Source organism: Hypoxylon trugodes, assembly GCF_022578975.1.
Source record: "Hypoxylon trugodes strain CBS 135444 unplaced genomic scaffold F4822scaffold_5, whole genome shotgun sequence".
In the NCBI taxonomy this organism is placed as follows: Eukaryota; Fungi; Ascomycota; class Sordariomycetes; order Xylariales; family Hypoxylaceae; genus Hypoxylon; species Hypoxylon trugodes.
This window is the reverse complement of record NW_026250020.1, coordinates 1,432,831-1,457,612: the sequence shown is the minus strand read 5'-3', so window position 1 is coordinate 1,457,612 and position 24,782 is coordinate 1,432,831. Positions and strand designations below refer to the sequence as shown.

The following is a 24,782-nucleotide window of genomic DNA, read 5'->3' as shown; positions in this document are numbered from 1 at the left end:
ATATCATTGGCTCCACCACCGTCATCGACGCCTTATCACGCAGTTTATTTGTCTCACCGGAATCTGCCTTTCAGATTAGACTGCAAATTTATATGTATATGCGTGGCTGGGAGTTCCGATGGAGACCAACGGCTTGCGATTGAAATTTATTACCGAATATTACTGGAGGTTGGGTGAGGTAACCTAATTCCCCCGGATGAAAGAAAAGAATCGCATTGAGCAACTAGGTAACACAAGGAAAAAGGGGAATCCTGTGAGACATATCCGGTGTTTTCTCATGTGATGTCTCGCCGAATTTTGTAGGACGCGTGTTTCGCCTGCTAAAATTCTACGGTCTTCCCGGAATTACCGTCTGGTTTGATTAATTGGTCCCTTAGTATTTGGTGTCCACTGGGTGAACCTCGACGATGAGCCAAAATGATGATTTTTTTCTTTCTTGTATCGACAAACACTATTTTGCTACACCTAGGCAAGGCCTGCAATTTCTCTTGTATTTTCCACCTGCGCGTTAGGAAATAATCCCTCAATTTTCATAGGAGGGTAAATTTAATATGCTCATATCGTCTAGATTGATGGTCTTATCCTCCCTGAAGTAGGTAGATATAAGCATCAATATGTTCCTAGCTGATCCAGTCTAGTACTAACAATATAATTATTTTGCATCGTCACACAACAGCGAGACATGTATTCATTATCATTTTTTATTGATCTATTCCTAAGTAGAAAAGCAGCGGACACTATCCGCTACTTAGGTACTAAATGCGCTGAAGGGCATCGTGATAACGCAAATTATGCGTCGGAAGAACTGACTATGAAAACTCCGGAAGTCATCAAACCCATGCGCAGGAACTGAAGAAAAGCCCCTTAACCCTAAATCATTATACAATCGCATTGATGCGTAGCATTTATTGTGTTGCTCTCCCCATCAGGCCCTAGCAGTGCGCCAGGCAGACCAGGGTCATAAGCAACTGAATTTCCATTATGTCCATCGTCAGCCACGTATCTTCATCACTTCTTTCATCATTAGGATGTTTTAACCACTGCACATCAGGCAAGACTCGGGGTTCTCGATGCTGCCTATGCAATTATTAGTAAGTTATCTTAGAAGGGATCCGGTTATTTGGACTTACAAGCTAGGACGGCATCAGCGTAGATGTCATACTCACGCTCTTTGCTCTTGTCCGCCTTGTCTTCATCTTGACCAGGAGACTTTTGTGCGTCGATAGCTGGCTCAGGTAGCTGCTCCGCCTTCACATTCTCCGATGGCTCTGTGGCTAGAGCCTTAGGACTCTCGCCTTCCTCGACATCCGCCTTGAAAGGCACGGCCTTGTTCGGCGAGGCAACTGGTCTAGCAGCTGCCTTTACCTCTACAACTGGGGGAGGGGTGGTACTGGGCGTCGGGATCCCGTTAGGAGCCGGCGCAGCCAGACTGTTGTTAGAGTCTTCTCGCTTGGTATATACGGGTCTAGAAAGGCTGGTAGAAGCGGAAGAGTTGTAGTTGCCAGGGGGAGCTCGTTTCTTGAGCATGCCTGACTTAGCTGCGTTCGAGTCCGCAACCTTGAGAGCCTCTTGGTCTACGGTGAATTGGATGGGTGCCGCAGCAGCTTGGGTGCGGAGATAGTACATGCCAGTCTTCAGGCCAAGCTTCCAGCCAGTGAAATGCATGCTAGTGATCTTGCCCATTGTGGGTTCTCTCATGTGGATGTTGAGTGACTGAGATTGGTCAATGAAAGCACCTCGGTCGGCAGCCATCTGGACAACAGTCTTCTGAGAGATCTCCCAAACGGTCTTGTAAAGTGACTTGATATCCGCAGGGATGTTAGGGATGTTTTGGATCGAACCACCTTCGGCGATGATGCGGTTCTTCATGCCATCGGACCAAAGACCCATGTCAACAAGGTCCTTTAGCAACCAGGGGTTGACAACTTGGAACTCGCCAGCAAGGACACGACGAGAGTAAATGTTCGAAGTGTAAGGCTCGAAGCATTCGTTGTTGCCCAGAATCTGGGAGGTGCTGGCTGTGGGCATAGGCGCAACCAACAAACTGTTGCGTACACCAGTTTGCTTGATCTTCTCCTTTAGACTCGTCCAATCCCAGAGATCAGATGGAGTGACATTCCACATGTCATATTGGAGGATACCCTGCGAGACAGGAGAGCCCTCATAGGTAGAGTAGGCACCTTCAACCTTGGCAATATCGGAAGATGCAGTCAAAGCGGCGTGGTAGATTGTCTCAAAGATTTGCTTGTTCAATTGTCTGGCTTCCGGCGACTCGAAAGGCATGCGTAGTGCAAGGAAGGTATCGGCAAGACCCTGGACACCAAGACCAATGGGACGGTGGCGCATGTTGCTGTTGCGGGCCTCCTGGACGGGATAGTAGTTGACATCAATGATCCTGTTCAGGTTGTGGACGACAACCTGGGTAACCTCATGAAGTTTCTGGAAGTCGTAAACACCCTCGTTGTAGTCAACATATGACGGCAGGGCAAGAGAAGCCAAGTTACAAACAGCCACCTCATCGGGGGCCGAGTACTCCACGATCTCAGTGCACAAATTTGAGCTGCGAATGGTACCAAGGTTCTTCTGGTTGCTCTTGCGGTTGCAGTGATCCTTGTAAAGCATGAAGGGATTACCAGTCTCGGTCTGAGCTTCGAGAATGGCATACCATAGCTTCTGGGCCTTGATCTTCTGGCGACCGCGACCTTCGGCCTCATACTTCTCGTACAAAGCCTCAAACTCATCACCATAGACGTCGGCTAGGCCAGGGCATTCGTTGGGGCACATAAGAGTCCACTCGCCATTCTTCTCGACGCGCTTCATGAAGAGATCAGGAATCCAGAGAGCGAGGAAAAGATCACGAGCACGGACTTCCTCCTTTCCGTGGTTCTTGCGGAGGTCTAGGAACTCGAATACATCCGAGTGCCAAGGCTCAAGGTAGATGGCAAAAGCACCAGGGCGTTTGTTGCCACCCTGATCTACGTATCTTGCAGTGTTATTGAAGACACGGAGCATGGGTACAATACCGTTCGAGGTGCCGTTTGTGCCAGCAATGTACGAACCAGTAGCACGAATGCGGTGGATGTTAAGACCAATACCACCAGCCATCTTGGAGATCATGGCGCAAGCCTTGAGAGTGTCATAAATACCCTCAATGCTGTCATCCTTCATGTCGACAAGGAAGCAAGATGACAGCTGTGCCTGGGGCGTTCCTGCGTTGAACAGTGTGGGAGAAGCATGCGTGAAGTACTTGCTCGACATGAGGTTGTACGTCTGAATGACCTTCTCTACATCATCACCCCAGATACCGACAGCTACACGCATGATCATGTGCTGCGGTCTCTCTACGATCTTCTCATTGAGTTTGAGTAGATAAGATCGCTCTAGAGTCTTAAAACCGAAGTATTGGTAGTTGAAATCTCGGTCATAGACGATAGCGGAGTCAAAGTCCTCCTTGTGTCTCATAACACACTCATATGTTTCCTTAGAAATCATAGGAGAAGCCTTCCTATTTTTGGGGTTGACATAGTGGTAGAGATCACTGATGACAGAAGACCATTGCTTCTTGGTCTGCTTGTGTAGGTTGGACACGGCAATACGTGCAGCTAGGATGGCATAGTCGGGGTGTGTAACGGTCATGTACGCGGCGGTCTCGGCTGCCTGTAGATTATATTTAGTTAGCAAGCAATTGGGTCCAATTGGAACCCAGATGAACTCACGAGATCATCGAGTTGTACCGTGGTAACACCTCCGTAAACACCGGAGATGACCTTTTGCGTAATGGCAACAGGATCGACATGGTCTGTGTCGAGACCGTAACATAGCCTCGAGACACGAGCTGTGATCTTGTCGAATTGAACGCGCTCCTGGCGTCCATCTACTCATTCTTAGTATATTTATAGAGTAGAGGGGATTTAGAATACTACTTACCACGCTTTTTGACATACATCGTGAAGGTCGGGGTGCGAAGGACCCGAGAGAAGAAAAAAGGAGAGTGGCGGAGAAGTGGAAAAATATGTCAACGAAGCAACTGAGGAAAAGGTATGAATAGGTATTAATCAATTAGAATAATTGATACCAAGCCACAACTATCTGTATGCAAGAAGCATGCAGATGTAATGTATGATTTATGATATTATGGCCTATTGTGGTTGATGTTGAATGGAAGATGTTTTTTTTGGGAAGGGAGACATTGAGCGGAGTGGATTCTTATGTAGAAAACGCGGTCTGCTAGTAAATTGTTAATCGCTAGCGCGTCTTCCACTTTAGCGCGTAAAGAAAAACACTGATCCATGAATCTCGGAACAATTAAACCTCGCCGCTAGACAGCTGTACCGAAGTAACTGTCCAGTTAAGAGGGAAAGAGCCTTGGGTGGTGGGACCGTTAACAGCTGCGACCACTTGAGAATTATTCAGCAAGTGGCCGTTTGTTGCTCGGTAATCCTTAATTAGTCCCATGTCTCTCTGCTAAGGGAAACCACTCAACGCGTCGCGGGGCTGGTTCTACGTTGTAGAAGGAATCGGATGTGGGGTGCGTATTGTCGAGTCTTACTTTCTCTTATTAAACTCATTTGTTTTGTGTCTGCCTAATTACGATATATCCAACCCGCCTACAACTTTTATCTGACGATATCATTTTTCTCTCTTTATGTTTGCAGTATTTTGTTGAGTGTTTTCATGTTCTCATTCTGATAGAGCTTAAGTGCTTGCATTTTCTATCCCATTTAAACCCCTGTCCTATGTCTTTCTTTGCCCCGCATTTCCATCCAATTGAGTTTGTGCCATCCTTGGCCAATCCCCAGATATAAGTACATATGTACGTGCGTCCCCCAAATTTGTAGGCAAAAAAAAAAAAAGCAATGCTTTCAAATTTCGATTAGATTATCAGATTAGATCCATAGATGATATATCATTTTCACATACAATCAAGCTTTACATTAATTGCTTCACTATTCAACAAAGGATTGCTGTTATTCATACGTAGTACGCAGCATTTATGACTCTTGTGTAACGCTAAACACCAACCCCCTGTCAATCCCGCTGCGACTCCACGAAAGCACGTGAATAAACGCATGCTTACATAATATCATAATTGGCATACCTTGGATTGCGGTACTTAGGTACATCCAAAATCATCAATCTTCATTACAAGCACACCAGGATTCTCATAAACACCAAAGGATGACTCATTGTGTTCTATCTAAGCCATATTTTGCGAACTAAAACTGGCAAGCGAGGCAAATAATATATCGAAGAGTATGAATCTGAGTACCAGGGTATGAAAGAATTGGGTATAAAAGTGAGGCATCGTTGAGGGATTCCATCTTTCATGCTCTCCCAAAGAACCATCATTTTCCGTATCGCACAACGAAGTGCAAACTACCTACTAAATTCTACAATTTCTATTAGAAGTGTACATATGTCTTCCCCTAGGATGGCTTCAGAGAGGGGGGGTTCCGTATCGGCCTATCCCTCAGAAAATGAGTCAGCCTATAGCCCACGATATATCGATGTAAGCCAAACCCCAATATTATCTCATTTTAGCCATATCAACATTTAAGAATAATATATGTGCTCCCACGCTCCATTTCCTAGATCAACTTACTCATTCACTAATGATACATTCTAGATCGGTATCAACCTCGCAGATCCAATATTCCGAGGCCAATATCATGGCACTCAACGACATCCTAATGACTTAAGCGCCGTTATATCAAGAGCCCGGGAGGTTGGCTGTCATAAACTCATCATAACAGGATCCGACTTCACAACCTCCAGACATGCTCTCCAGATAGCCGAACAATATCGTAAGTTTTATATAAGCCGATAGGGCATAACAGAAGCTAACTAGATGAAAGCCGACATCGTATACACAACCGCCGGAATTCACCCCTGCTCTAGTGCCATATTCAGCACAACACATTCCCATATAGATACAAATGGGCATACCATGCCCTGTGATCCGGACCCATCCCAACCTATCCCAGAAGACGACGAGCCTGATGCCGGGAGAACGGAATCAATCATCGGCGAGCTCCGGGATCTAATCGAGCAGGTACGGAGCAATGGCACTGGTCCGAGTCCGCTAGTCGCTTTCGGCGAATTTGGGCTAGACTACGACCGGCTACACTACTGCTCCAAGAAGATACAACTACACTCTTTCGCCGCGCAACTCGATCTCGCCGCATCCCTAAAGCCACAATTACCGCTTTTCCTACACTCACGTGCCGCACACGCCGACTTCGTAGGCCTACTAAAGGACAAATTCGGCCCGCGCCTCGAACGTCTCGAGCGCGGCGCCGTTGTCCACAGCTTCACAGGCACCGCGGAAGAGATGCGGGAATTAGCTGACCTAGGCCTATATATAGGTACCAATGGCTGCAGTTTTAAGACTGCTGAGAACTGCGCCGTGGTACGCGAGATTCCCCTCGATCGCCTTATGCTCGAGACCGATGGCCCCTGGTGTGAAGTCCGACCTAGCCACGAGGGTTGGAAGCATCTCATTGAGCCACCCAAACCGGACCCAAGTGCTGCTACAACTGCAAATGGAACTGATACCCCCGCCACTAGAGACATCCCATTAGAACCAGTAAAACAACAGTCTAAGGGCAAACAACAGCAGCAATCCAAGAAGCCCAAGAAAAAGGAACCCGAAGTCCCGGAGCGCTTCAAAGTTGTCAAAAAGGAGAAGTGGGTTGAGGGCGCTATGATAAAAGGACGCAATGAGCCCTGTATGATCGAGCGGGTTGGTAAGATCGTCGCTGGTATTAAGGGCGTTACGGTGCAAGATGTATGTGAGGCGGCTTGGCGGAATACAACTAAGGTCTTCCCGGTAGATGAATAGATGGGACGGTACACTAGAAGAACGATTAATGCCATAGATAAAAGACTTTGATTTCAAGGGTGTCATACCAATTTTTTTTCATTTGCAGGTGAACCTCGAGGTACTTCATTGGGGTATATCAAGGTAAGATACCTATCCGAAATGTATCCATTTCCACTAGCCGTGAAGAGAAGAACGCCCCAACCCATGCATGTTTCCCAGCGCAATAGCTCCGCCCACAGTAGGTAACGAAGCATAGAAAAATAGCTATAGCATCATAATAGATCATACCCCTGAGCCCTTAAAGCCTTTTATCCTGCCATGCCGTACAGCACCAATCGTGACGCCCTCCTCACCCGTCATCCATCCAGGCATTTTCCCACCATCCACGATGCCTGCCTCGACTAATTGGCGCATACCAGCGAAAACATGAGAGCCATGAAATGATATTTTAACCCGTGGTGCCCAAGTCGCTTCCTCCCGACCTTCATCATCTTGCCCATCGACTGAGATACTCAAGTCAAGGGTACTCCTCCGACCCTTCGACTTGCGCCTTGCTTCAGCTGGATCATCATCTCTCCTCCTATCCCGCTCATCCTCATCCTCGTCCCCTAACGACCTAGCGACATCAGTAGGAAACGGATCCTCAATGATAACATCCAACCTCTCAATCCCCTTCCCATCATCCACCTTCGCCGCATCTCCAAATCTTGCCTGCGCCGCCTTCCTCGCACTCTTGATCTGTCCCTCATACTCGGTGTCCTTGGGATCAGTATCAAGATCAACTCTCTTCCGTTTCCGCGCACCATCACCCTCTTCATCCGCATCCGCATCAGCATCGGACAACGGCGGCGTAGGCAACAGGGTCTGCAGCGGATTATCCGCTTTTAAATCCGCGACCTCGGTACCAGCATACACGCTCCACCCCCCTCCAGCCGCATTCGTGCGCCCCGCGCCCTTAACCGCTAACATCGCGGTAAGGTTCTTCGTAGTAAGATTCGTCGCTTTTAAAGCATACCGTTCCCGGGGCCGCGATAACGCTTTCGGTATCCCCTCGACGACAAGAGCGCGTAGGCTTTTTGCTTCGCCTGAAGATGCAGCGCTACTTGCCGACGCGGCGGATTTGGATATGTACATGTGTGGCGAGGCGTCGGGGAAGGCGATGTATATCGTGCGTGAGGTATCGAAGCTGGTCGTTGCGTTGGTATTACTATTACTAACGCCTGGGCGTCCGCGGTGGCGCGTTGAGACCGCTAAGTCGGTGTTATAGGGCGAGTCAATTATAAATATTCGCAGGAGTAGAAGGGGAAAGCCTTTTGGTCGGTCGAAGTTATAGTGCGCCTTGACGTCGGGGAGGACTTCGGCTTGGAGGTTTTGGAGGAAGGTGGAGGGGTGGAAGCGTGGGACGGAGAGGGATTCCTGGTCCGCCTTTTCTGGGCGGTCGGCGTCGTCTTCGTGGGCTGGGGTTTGGAGTCGTTGGATGCGATATGCGGTCCATTTGAGACTACCAGGGTGGTCGTATAGGTATTGTAAGTCGGCCATTGCTAATTGGTAGAGACTGAGCCCGTAGCGCCAGTCGCCTTCCAATATCCGGTCGACTACTTCGCGCCGACCACCTTTTCGCTCTTGCATATTTTCGTAGAGCTCTCGCAGCTCCTCGAGTGATTGCGCAGGTGGGTAGAAATCATCTTCGTCTTCATCATCGGAGGCGTCTGGTCGGCGTAGAAGTGGAGGGCATAGAGACAGGTTCCTTTCGTCTAACCAATCCAGGACAAGTGATAAGAGAGATGGTCGCGAGAGACGATTCAGTGTTTTGACTACGGTGCTGTTCGCAGGGTCGACTCGTAATGCCGAGGCAAGGCGAGCCGTCGTCGGTAATGACAGGCGTGCCATTGCGGTTTTAATTGTCTTCTCCTTTCTCTCCTAGCTGAGTATCGCAGCTGTAGTCGTAGTTGTACTTTACGATTACTTAATATTAATGTTCGCGGTGGATTGAGGGTCGACACGCGACGCGTCGGAAGTTGTCGCGATCCTCATCCGACTAAGGTATTTTTGCGATGTTGAGCCAATTAGAAGCCAATTAAATATAGCTGCTATTGCATTTTCCCGATTAAAAGTTCATATTACTCGAGAAGAAAAAAACACATTATTACAACCCTAAAGATAATTTGATGATGATTATTGTTTGTTACAATTCGATATCAATCTTAGTGGGGAGATAGCATTAAGCTTCAGCTGGCCGCCAGTTGTGAGGTTACATAATCAACTTTAGTAAGCGCCCTTTCCCACACTTACTTCACATAGACACGTGCTATGAAATAAGACTTTCTATTGAGCCTTACCTGCATCTAATCAACATAGAAACTTCATTTTGTGATCAATTAAAGATGCACACTTTATATACATACTACAACTGTACATGACTTACTAACAATCTTACCTGAGATTCGACTTCCGTTTAAGGGAACCCGCAGATGCTCACGTTGTACAATATTAATAATCAGCATCAATTACAATGCCGAGACACCGAATAGCCGTATGCCCTTTCGCCCACCCCACGCCAATCCACGTTACCCGATAACGGATCCCACACCCCTTGGCGGAATTTTGCGGGATGTATCTAGGTATCCATTCCATTTTTTGGGTCTCATGGGTAAGGTGCAGCATAAAGCAAGCAACACTTGCATTGCTTGTGTATGTTATGTTGTTATGAATAGCCATGTCCCTGAAAAGGCAGATCCGGAATACTAACCTAACATTCGCCTATTCATTCTATGTGCTAATACTACTACCTACCCCTAGATGTCGAGTCGGCATTGATGGTGTCGTACTACAAGTTAACCGGAGGTCGCTTTCTCGAGGTTTGGCGAGGGATGGTAAGATACATGTGTAACGTATGTAAGAAGTGTATAGCTACAAAACTGACGTCAAGAATCATTGTAGCGGGAGCGTGGATCTGTCATTTTCCTTGTAAGTATCTCGAGATCATATTCAGATCATACCATCATAGAACTGTCGATCCCACTCGCCACCCATACAAAGAAAAAAGTTAGCATCCCATCCATTGATGCATATATACCTCTTGGGTATAGGGATATACCTAGGTACGAAGTCACGAAAATTACTCGATAACATCGTAGAATAGATTCCTAAGACATGCAGTCCTTGCAGTATTGGCATCCAAACGGGGAATTCCACATTCTTGGCGCTTCTACATCTCCATAACCCATCTTCCCCTCTTATTGGTTTGGTAACTGTATTTCTAAGCATAGAAATAATACTGTTTGGTCAAAGAAAATCAAAAAGGGGACCTATCCACTAACATCGCCGCATCATAACTGCACTAGAATATCCATGCATCGAGGGGTGGAGCAGTTTGAGGAGTAATTGAGTAGTATAGAACGGGTAGAAACGCAAGTCGGGAATAGGTCAGGATTTCTATTTTCCATTTAATGAAGAACACATGCAAGAAGCAGGATAGTCAGGGTCCAAATAGTTCCAGACATATGCTACAGACGCTGTGTAGTGGGGGTTTTTAGTAGAAATACATGCGGGCGCGTGGGTTGTGTGGGAAGTCTTTAGTCTTTAGGTTAACTCTGATTGGTCAGAGTCAATTTACTTGACTAATAGCCCTGGAAGCCATCCACTCAACGCCGGGCTGAAATACTACTTAAGGTATACTCGGGTCTAGGATCGCGAGAGGAAGTTTGGCCTAGGGGTACGCGTGTCTATGTACAGTACATGGATACTAAAGAACCAACCTTGGAACTGGGAAATCAGATAATAATTTCTTAAATCATTCAATACTCTCCGGTTGATCGTGAAGTTGTTGTTTTTTATTATTGTTAAATTTATTTAATTGATTATTCCTTACAGAAGAATGTATAAGAGTTGTATACCATCTTGTTAACTGACTAATACCATACGAGAAAGAAAGAGGGGTTCGGCGGGGCGACACCTCTTTTTTTGCCTTTTTTCTTCCCTAAACGTCAACCGAGCGTCAGCTGTTATTTAGTACCATTTTCATCGGTCAAAATCGGCCATATCTATCTAACGGCGCCAGAGAACAAACTTGCGCTTTCGTCCCGGTGGCCCTTTGACCCACCTCAACTTTGAAAAAAGTACATACATCCAATACATACTTCCACCATTAGCACCACTTCTTTTTTTACATCCACCAAACTACTCAACCCGCCGTTATTATCTTTCCTCTAGATACCTTTTTCTCTCAACTACCTAACTCTACCAATATATCGGCAAGCGTATCGCCACTCACTGCTATACTCAAAATTATTATCAGAGTAGTAGTGGTCGAGAGTTTAGTCATATTATATCGATTCGATCCTATCGAAGTCTCATCACAAACGAGCTCGCTCACACGGGCAATCTAAGAAGTAGTTGGTATCTACTTCGAAAAAAAGATGCCGCCGAACTATTCCAGCCGACGCGGCCAGGCCGTGAATGTGTCGCAGTTATTACAGGATTTGAACAGGGTTCCAGAACCGCCCGCAGTATCGGAGGAGAACTTGCGAAGTCTCGACGACGAGCTCGCAATGTTCACCAATACACACTTCATGGATTGGGACGCAAACGAGAGTCAACAGCAACAGCAACAGCGGCAACAATCTTCGAATGTAGACACACAGACGACTACGTCGCCTACAGACGAAGGATCCATGGCAGAAGATTTAACGGGGTTTGATTTCAACCTACCCAACAATTTACAAGGTTAGTAAAGAATTGTTCTTTTCTCTCTTCTGAATTTATCTTCTGTTTTACTTCATATTCGATTTTTGGTCATTTTTCCATATCGGAATCGAACACTGAACACTGGTGATTTTTCTTCTTCTTTGTCCAAATTGTTCCCCGCATTGATAATTGCGATGCGGCGTTGCGCAATGGCTTGTGTAATGTTGGAAGGGTCCTCAATAACAGCCTCGTTCGCTACCTGCTCACAAAACTGTTCGTGCCTGGTTGGGTTTGGTTGGTCTGGCTGGCATTCGCTCCGTCTACCTTCCAATCGTCTATGGGCTGTGTGAGTGGGCAGTGGGCAGTGGGCGCGCGGCGGCCTTGTTGCAGCGACACCCCCAAGTCAGTGGAAGATGGATGGGAACAAGGACGGGGGTGGCATCAACCAAGCGGAGTTCCTCGTCTTATCGCGCATTTTGGCCCTCAGTTCATAATGCCTGGCGCCCCACTATGCATTTCTATTTGCTGGTGCCGTGATTGGTTCGGACTGCCCCTTGTTGCATTTGGTCTGCAGCGATCGGTGGTTTAGGTGTGTACCGTGCGAAAGCACGCTAAGCTCACGAAAGAATCCCCTGCGATGGCGCAATCGAGCTATGGTGCAATATCCCGTGATCTTTAGGTGATCTGGGGAAGGTCGTCGAGATCAAAGGACAAACCCAATCCACCAAGCCTGTTGTCGAGAGTTCGCAACATGGCTTGATCTTATATCCTCTTTCCGAGACTAAGTCGTCATCGATGATGTTTAGCACCTCAGAAAAGTTTTGTTACTCGTCTGTTTTGTATTTGTCAATTGGGTCACAAGTTTTAACGTCACGTCATGTCTTCAGGCGACTTCAACGGCTTTGATTTTCATTATCCCACATCAAACGTCTCAGCATTTCCAGACAACTTGGGAAACCTGCAACCAATTCAACCTTCGCCAAATTTCCCTTCAAATGGTTCGCCACAAAGCGCTTACGGCCCGTCGATTCCGCAGTCGGGCGAGAAGCGAAAGTCTGCTGATCCCGCTACCGCTGCTCCGCCGCGCCGACAGTTATCCTTCGAGGAGCAATCGCGGTTAGCCGCAGAAGAGGACAAGCGGAGGCGGAATACTGCCGCCAGCGCAAGGTTTCGCATTAAGAAGAAGGCTCGCGAGCAGGCACTCGAGAAGAGAGAGAAAGAACTCAGCGATAAAGTCGGTTCTCTCGAAGGTCGCATTCAAACTCTAGAGACCGAAAATAAATGGTTAAGAGAACTTGTCATGGAGAAGACAGGTGGAAATGACACGCTTATATCCACGTTATTGGAAAAGCATAATGATAAGAAAGTACCCGGCGCCAAAGAATCAGAAAGCAAATCCAAGACAGAAGGCGAGAAGGCCTCATAGAAGGTTTAGCATAACGAGATGTCTTTTCAATTGAAACATTGATGATGGCGTTACGGGGGAATTCATTTGGGTTGTGCGCCGTCGGGGACGACGGCCTCGGGGATATATCACGTCTGATTTTCAGAGCAATTGTTGTTCGATGAATGGCTCACGAGCCTAATACATGATTTATGGGTTTATGACCCAACCACCACCTAACAGCACATTTGGTTTATATCCATCTATTGCTGTGATATGATATTCTTACATGTTATTTACATTATATATTTTACTAACAAACAGGCACTCATTATTGTCTCTGTATGTAAGGCTTCTAGCAATAATAGTAAGAAAAACCATCATGTGAGTAAGAGCACACATGAGGCTCCCTCCACCAATCCGTGGTTACCTAGATTTTCTTGGCATCTTCACCGGCATTTGCTTAAAATCTTATCGTTTTTTTGTTTAAAAAATTCCGATAGATCCGCTGCTAACCTTGGATAACCCCATATCAAATCTCCAGGGCTGCTTATAAATATAGTTGGTCCACCGCTTTTAAACGTTAGTTTCTTTGCGCTTCGACGATCTCCATACTATTAGGGCATGCAGGGGTAATGTCTCCAGCGCTCATCGCGAGGGGTTTATTCGATGCAATTTTCAAAATATGCATTCACAAACTGACAAGCTACATTTTAGATTCAAGCTACAGATGGCTCCAGTAAAATAATATTGAAAAGGACTGATTCTATTCAGACGTGCATATGCGATCGCCAATATGAAGTACGTGTACACATTTTTAGTAGCTATCACGCCATCCCGATAATAGGCGTCTCTGTAAATTATCGGTGAAGCTTGCTTCACTCCATCCACCACCCTTTTTATATAATCAATACATTGCCCTTTGAGTCACACCGTATATCATCGTTGCTCCTCGGGTTTCTCCCCTCAGGCTTGTGTCTGCGCTTTTGCTTTTAAAGCTTCGAGGCGTAATTTATTTCTCTTGCCTAAGATCCGCAACGCGTTTTGTCGCTCGATTTCAGCCATTTTGTCCCAGTTGGAGATTCGGCTCATTGTTCCGTCTTCGTTGACGACTAGTGGGCCCACTAAGAAGTGATTTTGGTGTTAGCATGGCACTTGGATTTTGCAATTTGATGGAAGAAAAAGAAAAGAACAGCCGAAATTACTTACGGTGGTCTAGGCGAACTCCTTCGCCGCCTACGGGGAGTTGCGTGGCGCCGCCTGCTTGGCTTGGCTCTGGGAGCGGTAGCGGAGTTTTCTGAGATGAGGTTTCACTTTGTTCGTGATTTTCTGTGCCGCCGGGGTTGGAGTCTGCTGCTGACGACATGGCTTTTCGTGATAGCGGGTAACGACGGTATAGTTGGTTTGTTGTAGTGTTGCTCAGAAGTCTGAGAGTTGACTGTTGAAGAATTCTCACCATTTAATTGATTTTGGATAGTAAGTCTTATTGATTTTTATTCTACTCAATGCGCCTGGAAATATAATGCTAGAATTTTAATATTTGGTGTTTCGTCCAGCGATGTAAGTGAATACCTAGGTAGATAGACGCATAGAAGCTACTAGATGCATCCTCGCCAATTCTGTTAGGCTACACACGGACCACATGCCTCGGTTTATTAACTCGTACCTAGACCGAGATTCCCCTGTCAACAACAAGGTTCATGATGCTGCATGCACGCATGTCGTTGCTTCCATTTCAATATACTCAAAATACAAGGGTGCGATAACCTTAATTGATAATAATAATTGATAGGAATTCAAACTGGATGTAGAAGCCACAGTCGGGACAGGACAATGATCTCATTCCATGAATTTGTTAGGACATTCAAGATGTCTTTCGTATTCTGTATTCCTACGACACGATGGTTGACTATAGGTACCTAGTCAATCGGGATGGTTTCGATTAAACGCATTACATCATATACCCTCAAATGTATTTCTTCATTATTTCCTTTTCTGGCAGACACTTGTATATATCCGACCTACCTAATCCGAGTAAATACCACAATGGGCGCGATCCTATCTACTTCAACCAATTACGTCTGGTCCGCCGGCAAGGCATTCCGAGAACTTAGTACAGAGAACAAAGCACTCTTAGAACATGCCAGCCGTTCACCTGGAGTGCCAGTCATTAATCCGATACGGCCCTACTGGATGCGTAATCCACCATTCCCAGACCTAGTCAATAAATTCGATAGACTACCGTCGAACCGAGCCGAGCATATCATTATTGGTAGCGGCCTTACCGCAGCCGCGGTTGCTTTTGCGCTCTTACAGGAAAGTCGTCGAACGGGTGTGTATAGACGTATTCTCGTATTAGAAGCTCGATCACTATGCTCAGGAGCTACTGCACGCTGCAACGGCCGGATATTGGGCTCGCTTCACGAGACGTTCGACGAATTACGAAGAGTTATAGGTCTCGAACGCGCTGCCGCTCTCATAGAATTCCAAATCGCTAACGCTCGGGCGTTGAGCGACGTATGCCGGGCAAAGGAATGGACTTATGCTGATTGCCATGGGGTCATGACTGTAGAGTACTACTACACAGACAAGGAGCGCGAGAGTGCTTTTTACAAAGTGAAGTTGCTCAGCAAATGGGTTCCAGAGTTAAATATGACTATGTTGCCTGAGAATTTGGCAAAACTGGTAAATTTCTTCCTAATTCTTTCTGGTCTCCTACTAATATGACCTCCCAGCGATTCCCAACAAAATTAGGCATAAAAGGGGCTTTAGTCTATAGAAATATAGCTATATCCCCGTTCAGATTCGTTAGCGAGGTGTAGAACTACCTCTCCGAAAATTGGAATGCTTTCGTCTACATACAAACTCACGCGCCTGTCGTGACCATCCGAGCAGCAAGGAACAAACTCCATACATTCGAAGTCGTCACCCCTCAAAGCACTTTTGAGTGCAATCATATCATACACGCTACAAACGCCTTTGCGACTGATCATATACCCGGACTACGCGGCAAGATGACGGGTGTTCTAAAGACCGCGACTATGTTAAAACCAGGCCAGTTATTCCGTACCACTCAAGGTTTTGTATCGTGGTCGAACTCGCGCAAGGAGGGAGAAAAAGACCATTTCATGCAGACGCCGATGAAAAACGGAGATCCAGGCCATATTATCCTAACCGGCAACTTTGCTCGCTCAGAAGCAAAAAAGGGGGTTAACATGATTGGGAACTAGGATGATACATATGTCGACCCTCTTCCCACCGCTCATATTCGCAACGTTATACCGGAGGTCATTGATCCCTCCTGGGAGGACCCGCAGGGGTGGCAGGATAAACAGGAGTGGTCTGGCGTCACCGCGTTCACGGGTGACCGTCTCCCTTTTGTCGGTAGACTGGATCCGGAGCTGACTGGTCGTAAACCCGACTATCGGAGTAACCCGGCCTTCGTGATGAGCCCCCACAAGCCTGGCGAGTGGATCGCGGCTGGATACTGCGGCGAGGGCATGAGTTGGGCGTGGCTTTGTGGAATAGCTTTAGGTGTTATGGCCAAAGGGAATGATCACAAGATTATTGAGGGATCGGCCGGGAGACCGCGTGGGAGAGTACGGAACTGGTTCCCGCCTGAGCTGTATGTGACTAAGGAGAGGTTGAAGAAGGCGGATTTGGAGAATCTGTCTGAGTTGTTTGTTACACCGCTCTTGGAACAGCAGATGATACCTCTTCAACCTGGGTCGGAGACTACTTTGGTACCTGGTTATGGGGATCTTCCAGGGACCAATATCTTCCGGCCTGATCGAAGGTTTTGAGGGATTGGTGGAATGGTGCTTGGGGCTGTAAGATAGGATAGCGTGAGTTTGGTGTCTAGTAAAGCGGTTGTTTTTGTTTCGTGGTATATAGGGTGCCTAGGTATGGTTTTGTAAGGAGAGGGAATGACATTCAATAGACTAGCATCAGCGTTGTAGTATAATAGACAGCAGTTCTTTTTCAAGTATACGCTCTCGACCGCTATACTACTTGATATGTCCAACGTGTTATCGAACTTCCGATACGGTCGTGTTTGCCCCTATACGATGTTCTAATGAAATCGAGTGCTCAGGGACGGCTGCCGTTTTGAGTCTATAAAATAGCAACTGGATATCTTCTAGTACCACACAACTTATAGACATCGATGATCATAGTGGTATTAATCGCTTGTTCGTTTGAAAATATAGGGTCTCGTTCTTCGAGGATATACTTCTTTCACCACAACCGAGGCCACAGGTTCTTCGCTACGAAATTCATTTTCTGGGTTTTTATTGAGAGCTAGGCGACTTAAAACAGCAATTTACTAGCAACCTCCTAAGATCCTTTTTATATACCTAGGTATCTATACTGGAAGACAGGGTGCTGATGCATATGGGTCAATAGTCTACATGTACCTAGGTACGAAAGGTTTGAAGCTCTGTATATGCCTCAATGTTAAGGCTCGTCTACGATGAAGTTGAGAGTTTTAACCTGCGCCCGATTTCGGCCGATTCCATGTTACTATCATTCACTTTGTCCAGGTAACCAAAGGTGATTATTTACTTAGGCAATTGCTGGCTTGCTTACACACCCTTCGATGAGAGTCGTTCTCGTGTAGAGCCCTCGAAAGAATGATTGCTCCTCCCATGAGTGTTGTAGCTTGGCTGACTAGCTACCCGATGTATTTGTTCCTGCTGCGATGGTTACAGCGGCCAGACTGGGCTTCATTTGATTGAGAGACTCCCTGGATTGTGGGTGTATGGTCTTGTCCTCAGGTATACGTCAGCCCATCTAGAACCCAACGTTTTCCTGATATGTTCTCAAAGGTTGGACTGACATCAGGCCCAAGTATTCGACTCTCGAATTGTCAACCCACACCATTACCTAGCAATTGGTGAAGTTACACGGATCACACCAGTGTCATGGATCGCGGGGTTCTAGAACCATGAAAATCTCTGCCGTGAACACCTGCGGCCACTTCGAGTGCCAGCATGGTCACAGGCAGGAATAGACAGTCCTGTGATTATTCATCATAACAAAGGAATCATGGGTACTTTGAAGACAATCATCAGCGACGTTATACAAGGCTTTTAAGAAGACCGCTTATAGGCTGATGAAAGTTGAATGGTTGGGTTGAACCGCAAGATGGTGGCGTGTTGTTGAGAAGCTTCAATCAATTGCGAACACGGAGTGCTAGGAACTATCGAGACCTAGATGAAGGACTCCGCCAGATACTTGGGATGCACAAGCTAGTTTATCCATTTTATTGGTTATGAATGAATCTTCTAGACATCCAAGTATTTCTCGTAGCTAACCGACGAGCAAGAGGAGGGGGTTGGGGGTTGGTGTTACAAACGAGCCCTATGTAAAATTTCCCGTGTTGGTTTATCCCAAAACTCCGACAGGAAAATTTTCTATTGAAACATAAAATATCGAGATGACCGATGTGGTGTAACACGGCATTGGGAATCACGACGTACGTATAGCCCAGTGTTCTCTGAGCCGACGTCGCTAATGGTGTCCTCTGTGGGCATGAAAGATTAATTCTGAGGACGAGGCCTGAGATTAAAGGAATAAAGAATTATCGCAGACCAGGTCTCAGATACATCAAGCCCACCGGCGTTTGTGAAACTGGCAGAATATTGTCGGCGACCCAGCTATAAGACTCCCGATGATTAGACTCATTACACAACAGGCAGCATGTAAGCAGCCACCGGAATGATCTTGTCCATATCCTCTTTCCGAGCTCGTGCATAGATCCATTCACGGAAAATAAGAGGCGGGAGCCAAAAGAGGAAAGAAGCTCAGAAGTCTCGCTCGACTTTGTAAATTGATTATATATTCAGTCAGCAGCTATACGAGGTAATTTCCTATTCAATTCACCTCGATGCTTTGTGTCTCCATACCTAATACTCTGTCATCTTTTCTGACCCCCAATTAATACTGTGTTAAGGGTCCTCGACAAAGTAATCAATATCCCTCAAACCGCCATGTGGGCACCGACACAATAGATTACTGCATCTGCAGTATCTACCCGCCTATATGCATGCAGTCTTCTTCCGTGTGTAGGTTTTACTAGAGCCCGGAATCCTCAAGATCATTTCCCGGATTAAGGCAAACAAATCTGGCCGACAGTCATGCAGAGACACATCACAGCATGCAAATGTGCGTGTCATTATCGAACTGCCCCATAAAGGCAGGAAAAAAAATATAGCATAAAAGTCCAACTGCTCTTGGACTAGCAGGATGTTTTTCTAACGGGAGGGACGTCGTGCTAGAAATAATCAAAACTACCTAGGTAGCCGGGTCGTTATCGTGGAGGCCGGTATCCGTCGTAGAATGGATCTGTTCGACTTTTACCCCAAATTCGTCCCCAATTTCCGCGTCAAATGGTTCGCCGGGCGCCAATGCATCTCACGAACATTCGGAGCGGTCTAGACCACTCAGTGGCTTCTGCATATGTATGGGATACCATTTGCTCCCGGGGGATCCTAAAAAGCAGGGGCCTTGGCGCCACCCAAATGCAGCCATCGTCAGCCAAGCTAACTTATCCTTCACTTCGAGGCTAAGATCTCCCGAGGCTTACTGCGCGTTCTAGACTCGATAGATCCTTTGGCCCTGGTCCAACGTCATCACGGTACTGGTTCGTCTTTATGTAGCTAAGCCCATGAACCATTCTCGTGGAACCCATACGGGTTAGGTAAGAAGCTAGAGCTTAATTCAGAATGGAATCGTTAAGCGAACTCCAGCTCGTCGTCGCTGCGGCTGAACATGAATGGGAGGGTGAGTTATTCAGCTGGGACATTGAGTTTGAATTGAGGGTTGAGTTTGGTAGATATGGCTGTTGAAGAAAGTGTATATATGGGGTGGGTGGCCGACGCTTACATGAGTAAGACGAAGAAAAAAGGTATTTGATATATCATTATCTAGTTTCTTGCCGGTCTTATGGATGTTCCACCTCCAATTCCGCCGCGACCACCCGGCTACGAGATTCGGGGTCCGGCACACCCTCCTCTGCCTGCCCGGCCAGATCCATCTCGATCACAGCAGTACCGTGAAACCCCACCACCGCCGCCTCCTCGACTACAAGGCGCATCTCAGGCGTCAGCAACATGGGGTCCGTTATCGCATCCCGATGGCACGGCGACTCCACTCATGGAGGCCTTGCTGGCTGCCTTCTTTGCCTGTCTAGACCCTCAGCGCACGGGCACCATTACGCCTGAGGCGCTATCATCCTTCTTAGAAGTAAATGGATTTACAACTGAAGATAATATCTGTATGTGCGCTTACTCATGTTGCCTAACAATTCACAATGCTAACGCGCATATCATTAACCGTAAAGGGAAATCAAACTTGAAACCAAGCATCATGTTCCAGCCCCAAGACCTGGCGGACTATGAGCTAAAAGCCGCCTGCGAAGCGTGGTTCTTCGAGCACCGCGTCGCCGTGCGTAGTCCGGGACGAGCGCAGCTCCCGTACGGGGGAATGCCGCTATTAACACTCCGCGGCTTCACCGACATGATATCCGTAGAACACGCAGGCGACCCGGAGCGAGGATGGCGCGGCACCAACGCGGCGCTGCGATACTACGGCATCTGGCGGGATCGCGGGCCGCTCCCTCGCGATTGCTTGTTGTCCGGCCCGGACATGCCGGGCGAGTTACGGCGACGCATAGAACAGGCCGGGGTGCGCAGTCGGAAGACGGCTGCCGAACGTCTCGAAGCGAACCGCGTGAGGCTTGCACTGCAGGCACAGGGGCGCAGACATGCTGAGGAAATTTCGGGTGATTATTACTATGTTAGGAGAGACTGGTAGCGGCTTTTTCTCTATCAGATAAGCGACTGCGACATTCGCGGCGGAACGGGTCGCCCCATCTGGTGATTTTGGACCTGCGTGCGTAATGCGTTGCGTGGGGTTTGGAGGTGCTTTGCCCGCGATTGTGGTTACTGTCGTCATCGTTCGGGGGTGTGTAATTTACGAGTGTACGAAATCGTTAACGAATGTTGGTTGACATCGGGCGAGCGCCAGGGGAAGGTAGGGTGTGCTGATACAGTGATTATGCAATGGTAATGGTTTGAGGTCATTCTTGCTCCGACTATATCCGACGTTTCTGTGGCCGGCTGGTGTATTGTGTAATATGTGTGGTTCACCCCCTTTACTCACTTGCTATACTGTATTACTGTGTGCCGTGTGCCACACCGATAACCCAGTAGGTACCTACCCGGACATACGAACGCAGTCTACCGTAGGAATCATTCTCACTTCCCTCCCAATGTGTTATCACTATTTCGTATTGGTGTAGACCTGAATTTGAACTTGTGTATGGATGTTTTAAGTGTATTGAAAGATGAAACACCCCTCCGAGGCCGGGGACAAGACAAATTCCATGTTCTTATCTCGCGTCTGTCGGTTCCCGTCGGTATCCTCGGATGTTTAGGAACCAATAGACGCCATGCGCCACATCACGTTTTAGTAGATCACGCTCGCTTCTTTCGGTGAAAAGGTGTGAAGAAGGGTTTAGTGAGGGTTGCTAGACGAGCGCAACGGGTGGTGGAATAATGGAGATGTGGGAGGGTCACGAACGAGGATGCTACAAGGTAGACAGACGGGATAGTAGGAGAGCTGGAGAACGCACGGTTCGGCAGGTAGGGTTAGCTTACCGTAGATAAACTTTGTTGCATGCGTTAGCCCACACTGGGGGACGCTGGGGTAGAAGATCGTCTCTTCATGGTGCTCGGGTGGTGGTGTTGCGACTGTGGCTGGTGGTGGAGAAGGAAAATCCACTCAAGCTATGACCTTGACCGCCCGGATGAGACATCGTCAAATGGGAAGACAAGCTCACCGACCAGGGAATGGTGTCTTGGCGTGAACGGTGTGGCTCGTATCTCTCGACATAGCGGCCCGTTCGAGCCTGTCAGGATCTGAGATCAAAGGCTTGGCAAATCACATGCTTGTAACTAGTTTCGAAATCAAGAAACAAAGCTATACCCGATGATCATTGCGGTATTGTTGAAGATGTCTAGGAACAAGAAAATAAAAAGGGGGTCTGGTGAGTTAAATGCGACATGCAGCTTTCCCGCTGAGTTTCAGGAGAGAGTCTAGTTGTGTGGAAATATTCTAGTTTCATTCAACACTGTTATGTTACCAGAAAGTAGAATAGCGCAAGGACCATGTGGAAGAGGGAATGACGTGCAGCATTAAAATGAGTTTGTGCCACTCAGACGGAACTGGCGGCCCCATCATCAATCCTTATCCTACCAACGAGATTCTCGTCGCTATGATCCGAGTTTCATTGATAGAAACGAAAGTCCAAGAGTTTATAAATTCGAAAAGGCAAAACAGGACCTTGTTGAATGAAAGTTAGATACTTTTCACCTTAGGCTAGAGGCGAATTTGTATGTAACCCAACAACGACGATGACGATAAGTATAGGAACGGACAGAGACGGATAGAACGGGATATGGGGCAGATCTCTAGGGTATCCTAGCGCTGGAGGGTTGTGGCTGTGATTAGTTCGAGTTAGGAGGTGTGGCGACCTATTAAACTGAGCAAGAGAAGAGGCCAATCATATCAGCATTGTCTTATTCCGGGCACAGGTGTAGCAGGGCGAAAGTTACCTGACAGTCCTACCATGATTCAGCCCGTTAGTATATCGTCCCCGAGATGTTCACAGTGTAATTTTATAGTTGGACGAATACCTACCTAAGTACAGTAGCATTGGCACACCTCACTATGATACCCTTTCCGTAGCATCGTGACATTACAGCGAAGGATGAGTGATTAACGGATAAGAACCGATGGTGATATGAACCGAAATATCTAGATACGTCATACTCCAATTACTTAGCAGCTGCCTAGTTGGCCAGAACGTCCTGAACTTTGAGGCCTAAGTGAAGCTAGAAGATTGATTATAGAGGCCACTGCAATTCGCTGAATCATGCTGACAGATGTCCGAAGAGCCTGAAATGAGTTGAGCCTCTAGTGTAACATACGGAGCCCAATACTAAACTTGCTTTCTATGCCGATCGCTTTCTCTTGTTAGCTAGAAGGCTGCAATTAGGACATCTTATAGGCCTGGGCTAAGTTGGCTTGCAGGTAGGTTTATCTGATTGTCTAGCGGAAAGTCGCAAAGAGTTGCCTGTGGAACCAGGGGTTATCAACGGCACGTTCCGTGAGACGTGACAAATAAGTCGCGCGGCCTGTCTTATTGCCTGATTCGTAATTGCGATGAAGTTGAAGGCTCCGTCGCGGTAGAGCGGCGACGAAGTTTTCTCTGCCGCCGATCTTAAGTAAAAGCTGTATTACTTGAAATAACGGACTTGTACTACATTTTATGAGTTCTATTGCTGTCGCGCGTTGATGACTCGGCCCGAGGTTGGTCTACGGCTGTCAGATCTCTAACCAGTATTGGCGATGATCGAACCCGCCAAGGCGCAGAGCGATTCTTCTAACATGATCGTAGGGAAATGCGTTTCTTGCAGCAGTCATTTACGACTCACTTTGGAGCGCACACGACAACAGGCGACAAAATATGACAGATCATTTTATCGGGTGACCTTAAAGGAACAATGTAAGGAATTATCGGGAACGAAGTGCGATACGTCCATGTCGACTCGCACCGACACAGGGAACTTGATGCAAGTAATATCAGTATGCAGGCAGGCCATCGACGAAACTGCCCATAGGGATTGAAATCAATGTCGACACCGTGCCGTGTAGGGTGTTATTATCTGCTGACCAGGAAATAAGCCGGTGTTCCAAATGAGAAATAAATAATGTATTTGAGAACGAGCCTTATCGACTCAACTTTTGGAAAGGCCATGTATTCGTCCTGATCAAAGAGAATAATCCTCAAAAAGCCGGAACGAGCGGGATGGTGGTGTATAATGGGTACATGTTAAGAGTCCATTACCCCGGGTTTCTGCTGCAAGGGGGAGCTCATCAACCGTCTACCCACGCTACATGTACCAAGTAAGAGCCTGGACTGCGACACCATGGAGTAAAATGTCCCTTAGCTTATACCCAAGTTACAGTGCCTTCTTTTCTGGGCAATTGATACCTGATCTAGTAGCGTCCGGTATTGTGTAGTGTCGACGATGATGACGCTGGGTTCTTTGCTAGCTTACCCCAAGGTCAACCAAACTAAATGCTAGTCGAGCTATACTTCTAATGCTACTTCATTCTTGGTCCGTGAGTTAGTTGACTGAGTCGGACAGGGTCATGTCCGTTGAGGGATAATTTTTGGACAATTATTTCGTCGATAATAACCTCTTTGGTCGGAGCACAACATCTCTTTCCGTCTTCATTTCTTGAAATTCGACAACGTTGATTCGATGTAACAATCGCAATTGTCGCTTGCGGCGGGAAATAATGTGCTCAAAAGAATCAATAACACTCGCGACCTGCCTGCTGAATCCTAGTAGCGTCATCGTAATCATTCAATCCTTGTCCCTGTCCCGTTTTTTGGCGCTTTATGTTTGTGATAGTGTAACGATACCTCTTATGGGAAATCTCCAATGAAGATCATCCAATGTCCATTAGTGCTGCACTGGATATTGACAATAAGGCATCGAGACCGAGAAACTTGAGAGGCAGGACCGATCGACCGGCCGTGTTTACATACTACCTATCTGGTACTGATGTCTTGTGCCGGGCCATTCCCAAATCGCATCACTTACATTTGTTCGATTCTCTCGCCGTTGAATGGTACATCCAGGTTTGACGTGGATCCATAGATCCGAAAGGAGAGAGAGTGAATCGAAGATTCGTTGCAGGAGCTTCTCTCACAAAGGAAAAAACATCCTACTGCGGTGCAACGGCATGTCGCAGCGTTGTAGGTCCGAAGCGAGGTACCATCCACGACCGTATTGGGTGGCGGGGGATTGTTCA

At 47.2% G+C, this 24,782-nt stretch overlaps 9 protein-coding genes across 9 annotated transcripts; 6 read left to right on the top strand and 3 right to left on the bottom strand.

Annotated features, from left to right (window-relative positions):
* Nucleotides 1-682: 682 nt before the first annotated feature.
* F4822DRAFT_403271 (ribonucleoside-diphosphate reductase large chain) lies at nt 683-4,391 on the bottom strand. Its single transcript, XM_051458106.1, has 4 exons — nt 3,928-4,391; nt 3,717-3,874; nt 1,131-3,657; nt 683-1,077 (listed from the first exon to the last, which is right to left on the bottom strand). The coding sequence occupies exons 1-4, from the start codon at nt 3,944-3,946 to the stop codon at nt 1,034-1,036; spliced, it is 2,748 nt and encodes a 915-aa protein (XP_051314365.1). The 5' UTR covers nt 3,947-4,391; the 3' UTR covers nt 683-1,033.
* Nucleotides 4,392-5,431: 1,040 nt separating this feature from the next.
* F4822DRAFT_429207 (uncharacterized protein) lies at nt 5,432-6,841 on the top strand (the record flags this gene model as incomplete). Its single annotated transcript, XM_051461051.1, has 3 exons — nt 5,432-5,509; nt 5,627-5,804; nt 5,856-6,841. 3 exons carry the CDS (start codon nt 5,432-5,434, stop codon nt 6,839-6,841), a joined length of 1,242 nt encoding a protein of 413 aa, XP_051314364.1.
* A 51-nt stretch (nt 6,842-6,892) lies between these two features.
* F4822DRAFT_250969 (CHL4-domain-containing protein) lies at nt 6,893-9,157 on the bottom strand. Its single transcript, XM_051454431.1, has one exon. It carries the CDS (start codon nt 8,711-8,713, stop codon nt 7,106-7,108), a length of 1,608 nt encoding a protein of 535 aa, XP_051314363.1. The 5' UTR covers nt 8,714-9,157; the 3' UTR covers nt 6,893-7,105.
* A 1,386-nt stretch (nt 9,158-10,543) lies between these two features.
* F4822DRAFT_403263 (uncharacterized protein) lies at nt 10,544-13,433 on the top strand. Its single transcript, XM_051458105.1, has 2 exons — nt 10,544-11,548; nt 12,397-13,433. Exons 1-2 carry the CDS (start codon nt 11,242-11,244, stop codon nt 12,933-12,935), a joined length of 846 nt encoding a protein of 281 aa, XP_051314362.1. The 5' UTR covers nt 10,544-11,241; the 3' UTR covers nt 12,936-13,433.
* An 18-nt stretch (nt 13,434-13,451) lies between these two features.
* Nucleotides 13,452-14,545, bottom strand: F4822DRAFT_403260 (uncharacterized protein). The gene is made up of 2 exons (XM_051458104.1): nt 14,103-14,545; nt 13,452-14,017 (listed from the first exon to the last, which is right to left on the bottom strand). The coding sequence occupies exons 1-2, from the start codon at nt 14,350-14,352 to the stop codon at nt 13,860-13,862; spliced, it is 408 nt and encodes a 135-aa protein (XP_051314361.1). The 5' UTR covers nt 14,353-14,545; the 3' UTR covers nt 13,452-13,859.
* On the top strand, nt 14,495-15,811 carry F4822DRAFT_250911 (uncharacterized protein). Its single transcript, XM_051454429.1, has 2 exons — nt 14,495-15,578; nt 15,629-15,811. The coding sequence occupies exons 1-2, from the start codon at nt 14,826-14,828 to the stop codon at nt 15,713-15,715; spliced, it is 840 nt and encodes a 279-aa protein (XP_051314360.1). The 5' UTR covers nt 14,495-14,825; the 3' UTR covers nt 15,716-15,811.
* On the top strand, nt 15,612-16,878 carry F4822DRAFT_403258 (uncharacterized protein). The gene has a single exon (XM_051458103.1). It carries the CDS (start codon nt 16,340-16,342, stop codon nt 16,694-16,696), a length of 357 nt encoding a protein of 118 aa, XP_051314358.1. The 5' UTR covers nt 15,612-16,339; the 3' UTR covers nt 16,697-16,878.
* On the top strand, nt 15,812-16,231 carry F4822DRAFT_250912 (uncharacterized protein). The gene has a single exon (XM_051454430.1). It carries the CDS (start codon nt 15,908-15,910, stop codon nt 16,121-16,123), a length of 216 nt encoding a protein of 71 aa, XP_051314359.1. The 5' UTR covers nt 15,812-15,907; the 3' UTR covers nt 16,124-16,231.
* A 2,407-nt stretch (nt 16,879-19,285) lies between the features above and the next one.
* Nucleotides 19,286-20,961, top strand: F4822DRAFT_250753 (uncharacterized protein). Its single transcript, XM_051454428.1, has one exon. It carries the CDS (start codon nt 19,839-19,841, stop codon nt 20,706-20,708), a length of 870 nt encoding a protein of 289 aa, XP_051314357.1. The 5' UTR covers nt 19,286-19,838; the 3' UTR covers nt 20,709-20,961.
* The last annotated feature ends 3,821 nt before the right edge of the window (nt 20,962-24,782 follow it).